The 9,995-nt window shown below is 37.7% G+C and overlaps 1 protein-coding gene across 2 annotated transcripts in view; it reads right to left on the bottom strand.

The window, feature by feature from the left end:
- EED (embryonic ectoderm development) overlaps positions 1-9,995 on the bottom strand; it is a 31,101-nt gene continuing 21,106 nt past the window's right edge. The window contains exons 10-13 of one of the 2 annotated variants that reach the window (XM_039217028.1): positions 9,158-9,232; positions 1,966-2,124; positions 703-776; positions 1-334 (exon numbers count right to left, since the gene is read on the bottom strand). In XM_039217028.1, coding sequence (XP_039072959.1) covers positions 208-334; positions 703-776; positions 1,966-2,124; positions 9,158-9,232 — 435 coding nt within the window. In that variant the 3' untranslated portion in view covers positions 1-207. The remainder of the gene's footprint in view (positions 335-702; positions 777-1,965; positions 2,125-9,157; positions 9,233-9,995) is intronic. The other variant, XM_039217029.1, reaches the window with a different exon arrangement.

Raw genomic sequence — 9,995 nt, 5'->3', positions numbered from 1 at the left:
TTTACAAAAATAAATTTTTATTAAAAGCAGTAGAGTCTGAGCAGGAGACAGTACAAAGAATGTAAACAATGTAAACATCACTACATTCAGCTCAGCCCGACGAATCCTGAAAGACAACTCTAAATGCTCTATGTGCCCTTACTAGCAAGATACATTGATCTATTATACAGAGAAAACACGCTCTAACTTTGATTTGGAATAAGTATTTTATCGAAGTCGGTCCCAGCGCCAAATACTGGCATCATCACAAACAGCTATTAGAATACTGCTATCCCTGCTATAACTGTTTTGTCGAATAGCAGCACCACATTTATTATGAGTCAGTGTTGTACATCTAGGGGAAAACAAGACAACAGGTTAAATGCCATTCACAGAAAATGTTGTCAGTATCTAACTTAACCAGTGAATTAGGAAACAAATAGATATTCCAAGCCCTATAAGAAGCATTGAGAACATCACTAAGAGTTCAATCTCAATTTTCATAAAGTTTGGGTACTTTAAAAAAAAAACAAAGTAACTTGTCACCAAAGTACTCATGATAACCAGTCACTATGATAAAAGATAAAGGCTTTAAAATAACTGAACTCTTTAAGTGTTAAAAATGATTTAAGGATGATACCTTAAGTATCAATTACTTCCTCTATATTGGCATAACAATTGTGAAAAGGGCAGGAATTATCAATAACATTTCTAAATACTTACTTGGCTTTATGAGGATCTTCCACTTCTAAATCCCAAACATAAAGTTTGCCGACCTGATTGCCCAATGCAAGCATCTGTACAAACATATTTTTTAAAACGTCAAGTTGTTAAAATAGGTTATAAAGCATTCACGCATTTCTAAGACATATTCATACTGCAAAAACACCTCAGCTCCAGTTTATAGCCATACTCATAATTATTTATTTGCATCTTAAATTTCAGATTTGTAAGTGGGGATAAGAGCAATTAATAACTCAATGAAGCACCTTGAGTAAATCAGAAGGCATTCTGCAATTTATGAAGGACTTTATTGTTTATTAAACAAAAAAAATTTTTTTTTTAAATATTTTTATTTTATTTCTAGGAGAGAGACAGAGACAGCGTGAGCAGGGCAGGGTCAGAGAGAGAGGGAGATACAGACTCCGAAACACGCTCCAGGCTCTGAGCTGGCAGTCAGCACAGAGCCCGACGCAGGGCTCGAACCCACGAACCGCGAGATCATGACCTAAGCGAAAGTCGGACGCTCAACCGACTAAGCCACCCAGGCGCCCCTAAACAAAAATCTTTTTAACATTTATTATTGAGAGACAGACCATGAGCATGGTAGGGGCAGAGAGAGGGGGAGACAAGAATCCAAAGCAGGCTCCAGGCTCTGAGCTGTCAGCACCGAGCCAACGCGGGGCAGTGGGGCTCAAACCCAAATCACGAGATCATGACCTGAGCTGAAGTCCGAAGCTTAACCGACTGAGCCACCTAGGCGTCCCTATGAAGAACACTGTTAAGTACACTGTTAGCATGTACTCTTTACTCTGCCTTAAAGAGTTGTAGCAAAAATTACAGACAGCTCCTCCAAAGCTTTCTTAGAAAATAAATACCCAAGTAATTTATTACCACAAAATCCTAACACCAATCTCTTTAAAATTTTAGATACTTTGCCCCTCTGCTGATTTTTCACTAAGTTTTCTACAAAAAAGCTACTTAAAAAGGTTAACAGTCTAATCACCAAAACATTCAATCTTAGTAACATGTTACAGAAAGTGAACTCCTCACTGCCATGCTTGACACCTGTCAACTGCATTTATAATAAGCACTGCAGATGGTGTATAGAGCCATGAAGATGGAATAAATAACAGCAAACCAAAATAATCAATATAGAACACTGAGGTAGATAGATTCCTAGAGGAATCCGAACATGGATGCACAACAGAAAAATGAAATTATAATGGTCTTAAGTAATTTGAATATGTAAAAATTTATTGCTACCTTTTGCCAGAAATCCATAGAAAACCTCATGTACCAAATGTCACACTGGCTGTAATCGAATCGCCCGAGAATAGTCACATTAGACTCACTGGGTTTAATTTTGTCTATATCATCTTCCATTTTGCCAGGTTTCCAGCACACAATGGCATTTTCACAAGACTTTAAAAGAGAGATGAGAAAAAAAAAAGATACATTACGTACAGAACTGAATTTTAAATATATTTTTAAAGAAAATATTTTTTTCTGTACTATGTTTTTAGAACTCACAAAACCGGTTTATCAATCTACTTAATACAGTGATAAACATTCATTTATATTTGGAGTCTCTGCCCACACCTGAGGACAGAAGTCATGTTATCAACAGAATTGAACACTACCCAAAAGCATTATATTATCTGCAATATTCATTTTGAAGTACCAATTTTCTTCGAAACCAAATTCAGCTCTAGATAATCTGGCATCCAGAGACTTGAGTGTTTTACAGCAAAGGTAAAATTACAAAACCTGTATACAAATAGATGGCCTTTCAATGTGTCCCCTGCTCAGAGATCAGATTGTAAGAGAAGGCAATTAAATGCAGCGGTTTAACAAGACATTGATATGGGCAAAGGACTGAAACAGAGTAAGTAACACCTTCCCTCTCCTGTAACATCATATATTTGCACACATCCTAGTTAAGCAGTAAGTGGTAAAGAACACACTGGAAGAAAAAAACTACAAAACAGTGGGCACTATTAATATTATAGGTCAGTGGTGTGCCAATTAAGGGACATTTAGCAATGTCCCTGGCCTTTAGTAGGTAGAGGCCAGAGATGTTGCCGAACATCGTACAATGTACAGGATGGCCCTCTCATAAAAAAAAATATCCAGCTCAATATCTCAACAGAATCTAGACTGAGAAATTCCCTTGTAGGTGGAGAGCACCTCCTGGAATTTTACAGGACACAGCCTACACAATCGTATGTGGCAGCTCTGTCAAGTTCACTGATATATGAAATAGGTTAACAGAAGGGCCACAGGAAGATGAGGGAGGAGACAACACCCTTTTTCTCTTCTCTGCCTTTTGTAGATCATTTGAAATCACATGGCTATCTAGCTGACATACAAGGTCTTTACTGTAAAGTACCCTGGAGATCACCTAATCTGGTACCTTTTAACTAAGTGCACACTTGGACTGAGAGCCTGTATACTTCCCTCAAAAGACTCACCTTGGTCCCAGCCTTACTGAATGAGAATCTCTACAAGGCAAGGCCAAAGCAGAAGAACTGGAACACAGCTCTTCAAGTGCTTGTCACTGATTACCCTGGTAAAGGACCCTTACTTAATTAGTAGAGTCTCCTCATGGAGAAATAAAACTTAAGAACGTAAAAAGAATTTGACAAGCCTAACAGACGACGACACTTGAAAATCACGTAGAGAGCTTTTTAAAATTACAAATTCCCACGTCCTTGTGCCAGATTTAGAATCTCCAAGAGTGAGGCCTAGGAATCTATTTTTACACTGTTCCCCTTGCGATTCTGATGCAGACATAGATTTAAGACCACCAGTATAGTTCTTTCAGGTCAGCTTCCAGAAACCTAAAATGCAGAAATCCTTGCCTGTTGTCTGATTAAGTTCTACGAATAGAAATTGTAGCGTTGGTGGCTTTTTACCTTTATTTCCAAAATGATACAGTAAATGAATTTTCCCCTATTTATCCTCACTCTAGCTTGGAAAACTAAATATTAAATATAAAGGGAACATAAAACTGCGAAAGGTACAGAAAAGGCAGATGAGTTAGGAACCTTGGGGCATGAAGAACATTTGGTCCCTTGGTTTTCTTTGGCTTCATTTACACACCCCAAGCTGGATTCTAGCAATGGCAGCAACTGCCCAGTCCGAACCGATAAAGGCCAAACAAACTCCCAACAAAAGACGGTTCTCTCTAGCCACAGAACCAGGAAGATAGCAACACAGCAAGAGAGAACACTTTCAAACACCCTACTCCAGCCAAACACCCCAGGGAAAAAACAACCAAACCTGGGCCTACCCTCCTGTGAGCCAGTAAAGGCCCAATGCGGAGCACTTCTCAGGTGGTTAACTATGCACCTCAAGTGCATATCTGACTCTCCGTATCTATCCCTCATCATAATGAGGTAACTCCCATCCTCTCCAGCTGGGGTGGTATCAAGAGGCCCAGCAGAAATTGGCATGTTTACTTACCATCAGCCCAAACCTAGGGTCACTGAAGACTTGGGAAACAATAGGGAGATATTCTCATCTGGACATGCCCTACCACCTGCCAATCATGAAGCAGCGCTGCTCCCTTTCCCCAGCTGAAAATTTATCAGAGGAAGCCTGCTCCAAAAGTTTTAAAGAAAGTAAGACCCAGAGTCTTGTATAATACTCAAAATATCCAGATCTCAATGAAAAAGTCATTGTCCTACCAAGAATCTTAGAAAATCTCAATTTTAATGCTAGAAGACAATAAATGCCAACACTGACATGACACATATGTTGGAACTACCTAAAAAGGATTTTAAAACAGGATGATAGAAAGGTTCGATGAGCAATTACAAACACACTGAAAACAATGAAAGTCTCGGCAAAAAAATAAATAAAAAGTATCAAATGGAAATTTTAGAGCTGAAAAATACTACCACCGAAACAAGAAAATCAATGGAAAGGTTCAACAGAAGAGAGGTGAACAGAGTCAATAAATTTCTAGTTAGAACAGAAACTATCCAATTTAAACAAAAGAAAACAAAAAATGGTAGTCCCAGGGGCCAAATAAAAGATTTAACATTCATAGCATTAGAATTCCAAAAGGAGGGGAGGAAGAGAACAGGCCTAAAAACGATTTTTAATAATGGCTGAAAAGTTTCCAAATCTGGGACAAACTATGTCCCCGGGGGACATAAATCTACTACAAATTCAAGGTGAATAAACCCCAGAAGGTAACCTCAAATCCGTATCATGTCACATCACATTGAAGCTGCTGAAAATTAGAAAGACAACAGAAAAAAGTCCTGAAAGCAGTTAAGACAGAACACCTGTGTTTAGGAAAAAACAATTCCAATGATGTCAGGTATCTTATCAGAAACCACAGACCCCGGAAAGAGGGAGTACAACATTTGTTGAAGGTTTGAAGAAAAGAATTGTCAACACAAAATCCTATAAGGAGCGAATGTACCTTTCAAGAATGAAGAACCAACGGGGACATTCTCAGAGGAAGAAAAATGAAGAATTTGTCACAAGTAGACCTGCCCGAAAAGTATGGTGACAGGCACTTTTATAAACATAAGAGAAATAACATAAGAAGGAATCTTGGAAAACCAGGAGGGAATAAAGAAAAATGGAAAAAACAAAAGGAGTAAACACAATAGCCTCCTTTCCCTCTGGAGTTTGAAAGTTATGTTGGCTGGTTGAAGCCAGAATGGTAATACTTTTTGACGCTCTCAAGTATAAAGGGAACATTTACGACAATTATACTGTAAATGGAGGACAAAGTGACCTACAGGAAAATAAGGCTTCTATACTTCATGCAAAGTGGAAAAATGTTGATAGAAGACAGGTTAGGGAAATATGTATTTATACTTATGTTTGCATGTTATATTTTCAGGCAACTTTTTACTTTTACTCTACACTATTTTATACCTAAAGTGACTTTCTTATAGACAGCATAACAAAAATACATAATACATATGACAAAAGGTAACAAAATAGGTAATACACATATATAGCATAACCTCTAGAGGAAGCACCAAAAAAGCTACCTAAAGAAATGTACTCAATACTACAGATAAATCAAATTGAAATTCTAAACGATGTTCACATAGGGGTACCTGGCTGGTTTAGTGAGTCGAGCATGCGACTCCTGATGCAGGAGCTCTGAGGCAAGCCCCTACATTAGGTGTAGAGCCGACTAAGAAAAAAGATGTTCATATAACCTATAGGAAATTAGGGAAATAACCCACATAAAAGAAAAAAATTAAAGGATCCAGTCACCAAGACAGAGCAATAACAAGCAACCCACAGAGCAGCAGAACATCCTAACACTGAAAGCAATATGGGAAAAACCCACAATTACAGCTGGAGACTTGCCAATCTCTCAGCAATTGACAAAATAAGTAGACAGAAAAATCCGTTAAGATATGGAATTCAACCATGCCATCAAGAAGAGCACCTAAGTCACACTTACAGAACTTACACCCAAACAGAAATGCATGTTTTTTTTTTTTAATTTTTTTAATTTTAATTTTTATTTATTTCTAGGAGAGAGAGAGAGACAGCATGAGCATGGGAGGTTCAGAGAGAGAGGGAGACACAGACTCTGAAATAGGCTCCAGGCTCTGAGCTGGCAGTCAGCACAGAGCCCGACGTGGGGCTCGAACCCACGAACCGTGAGATCATGACCTAAGCGAAAGTCAGACGCTTAACCGACTAAGCTACCCAGGCACCCCAGAAATGCACGTTCTTTTCAAGCTCCCGTGGAACATAATACTTATTTGAGAAAAGCCTCAAGTCAATAATCTAAGCTCCCTTGGAGCCTGTGGGTGGCTCAGTCAGTTAAGCATCCTGACTTTGGCTCAGGTCATGATCTCACCGTCCACGGGTTCAAGCTCCACATGAGGCTCTGTGCTCACAGCTCAGAGCCTGGAGCCTGCTTCAGATTCTGTGTCTCCCTTTTCCTCTGCCCCTCCTTTGCTCAAGTTTGCTCGCACTCTCTCTCAAAAATAAACATACACAAAATTAGAAAAAATGATTTAAGCTCCCACACCTTAAGAAATCAGTAAAGGAGCAAAATATACTCATAGCAAACAAGAGAAAGAAAAGATAAAAAAAAATTTATGAGTCTCTACCAGATCAACAAAAAAGGAAGACGATAAATGACCAGTTTCAGGAATAAAAAAGCGTGATCTATAGAGACCTTGCAGTTATCAAAAGGGCAAAAAGAATATTACCAGCAAGTGTACACATCAATTTTACTTTAGATATAATGGACCAGTTACTCAAACAGCACAGGTTACCACAACTCACACAATATGAAATAGTTAATTTGAACAGCTCTTTTTAACTTTCGGGAAGTTGAATCTGTTATCTTTAAAATTCTCCCTCAAAATTTCTAGGCCCAGATGATTTTTTTTTTTTTTTTAAATTTTTTTATTTATTTCTAGGAGAGAGAGAGACAGCATGAGCAGGGGAGGGTCAGAGAGAGAGGGAGTGACAGACTCTGAAACAGGCTCCAGGCTCCGAGCTGGCCGTCAGCACAGAGCCCGACGCGGGGCTCGAACCCACGAACCGCGAGATCATGACCTAAGCGAAAGTCGGACGCTTAACCGACTAAGCCACCAAGGCGCCCCTAGGCCCAGATGATTTAACTGCAGAATTCTAACAACCACTTATGAAGAATTAACATCAATTCTTTATGATTTCTTCCAGAAAATAGGAGGGAAAACTCCCCAATTCATTTTATAAAGCCAAAAGCCAGTGCTATCAATAGGAAAACCAGACAAAGCAATACAAAAAACTTCAGACTAATACAGTCTCAAGCACACAAATATTGAACAAACTATCAACTATTAGCAACATATATAAAAAATTACACACTAAGACCAAATAAACTTATGCCAGGGATATAGGACTAGATCAGTATTAAAAAAAAAAATGATGGGTACCTGACAGCAGGACCTCAGAGCAGAGCCTGCTTGGGATCCTCTCTACCCTAATCTGCCTCTCCCCCAATCCCACAGATTTTCTCTTTCTCAAAGTAAATAAACTTTCAAAAAAAAAAAGAAAAAAAAAAGGAATATATTGCATTAACAGGTTAAGGAAGAAAAGCCATATAATCATAGCAACTGTTACAGAAAAATTCAACATGCATTCATGATAAAACTCTCTAAATATTAGCAAGGGGGACAGTTCTCAACTTGATAGAGAACATCTACAAAAAACAGCTAATTGTGAAAGATTGAATTCTTTCCCCTTTAACATCAGAAACAAATCAAAAACATCTCAAGACTCTAATTCAACGTAGTACTAGAAGGTTCCCAGTGCAATAAGACAAGAATAGAAAGGAAAATATAAAACTGTCCCTATCTGCTGATGACATGATGGTCTATGTAACAAATCCCAAGTACTGGACAAAAAGCCCTCCTAGAGAACTAGGTCACAGGATTCCAGGTCAATATGTAAAAATCAAATGCATTCTTTTAAACTAGCAAAAACACATAGAAATAAGGAACATCATTTATAATCAGAAAAAAGAGAAGTACTAAGGTATAAATCTAATGAAGCATATACAGGACCTGTATGCTAAAAGCTACATAATGCTGATAATAAAAATCAAAGATCTAAATAAATGGAATGTCATACTATGTTCATGGACTGGAGAGCAAAGATATCAATCCCCCGCCAAGGGGGACTATAGAGCCAGACTATAGTCTATAGACTATATAGACTATAGTCTATAGCCAGCTCTGACTATAGAGCCAGAGGAACCAAGACTGTATATAGCAGTGGTAAGAGGGAAATAGAACAGAAAAACCAGAAAGAGCCTCATACAAGTAAGCCAAACAATTTTTGAGCAAGGTGCAAAAGCAGTTCAAAAGAGAAAGAGTAGTTTCTCAACCAATGGTGAATAACTGGATATCCACAGGCAAAAAACCAACTACTAGCTAAGCCTTATACACAAATGGACTCAAAATAGATCATACATCTAATGTAAAACTAACACTATAAAACTTTTAAGATGAACACAGGAAAAAAATCTTTAGGATCTGGAGCATGAAGAGCTTTTAAATGTAACATCAAAAGCACGATCCATAAAATAATTTTCTTCCAACAAAATTCAATAAATGGAAACTCGTCAAATTAAAAACATTGGCTCTGCAAAAGACCCTGTTAAGAGGATGAAAAGACAAGTGACAGACTGGAAGAAATTTTTGCAAACTACATATCTGATACAGGATTCATATTTAGAATGTATTAAGAACTCTTAAAACTCAACAATAAAAAAAACACAAAACCAATCCAATTAGAAAATGAGCAAAAGATATGAAAAGACATCATCGAAAAGGATTTATGGATCGTAAATAAGCACATGAAAAAGATGTTCACCATCACTAGTCATCAGAAAAATGCACATTAAGACCAGGATGAGATCTCACTACACACCTATCACAACAGCTAAGATAAAAAATAATGACAATACCAAATGCCGGCGAAGATTCGGAGACACCGGATCGTTCATACATTGCTGGTGGGAGTGTAAAATGGCACGGCCACTCTGGAAAATAGTTTGGCAGTTTCTTAAAAAACTAAACACACTTAACCATGACCCAGCAATTGCCATTCTAGGCATTTATCCCGGAGAAATGAAAACTTAAGTCCACAAAAAAACCTGTACACGATTGTTCATTAGCAGCTTTATTTGTAATAGCCCCAAACTGCAAAGGACCAAAATGTCCTCCAATAGATGAATAGTTACATAAACTGAGGTACATCTGTACCATGGAATACTATGAAGCAATATAAAGGGAAAACTATTGATACACACAACAACTTGGATGGCATTACACTGAGTGAGAAAAAAACCAATCTTAAAAGGTCCCATACTGTAACATGCTTGAACTGACAAAATTCACGTGATAAAATGACGACACAGAACTACACGCACACATTGTACAATGTCAATTTCCTAAATATGATATTGTGTTATAGTTATGTGAGATGTATCTGAAAGAAATCGGGTGAAGGGCAATATGGGACCTCTCTGTACTTTCTTTGAAACTTACTGTCCATTGAATTATTTCAAGATCAAAAGTTTACAAAAAGGAAACTTATACCTATATCTAGGAAAACTATACCTAGAAGGCCAAGAAAAAAAGTCAGGCTCTGCTCAAGAAGCTATGAAATGCCCTGAAATCCACATCAAGAAAAGAGACTGGATAGCATTTTTTCCAAATATGACAATCCTAAATACTCAGATAACATCACAACCAACTACTTATATTATCAGCAAAAAAATATGTAAATATACATCAACACAT

The sequence above is a fragment of the Hyaena hyaena genome, unplaced genomic scaffold (assembly GCF_003009895.1).
Source record: "Hyaena hyaena isolate Hyena2069 unplaced genomic scaffold, ASM300989v1 scaffold_667, whole genome shotgun sequence".
NCBI classification, from domain to species: domain Eukaryota; kingdom Metazoa; phylum Chordata; class Mammalia; order Carnivora; family Hyaenidae; genus Hyaena; species Hyaena hyaena.
This window is presented reverse-complemented; position numbering and strand designations above follow the sequence as displayed.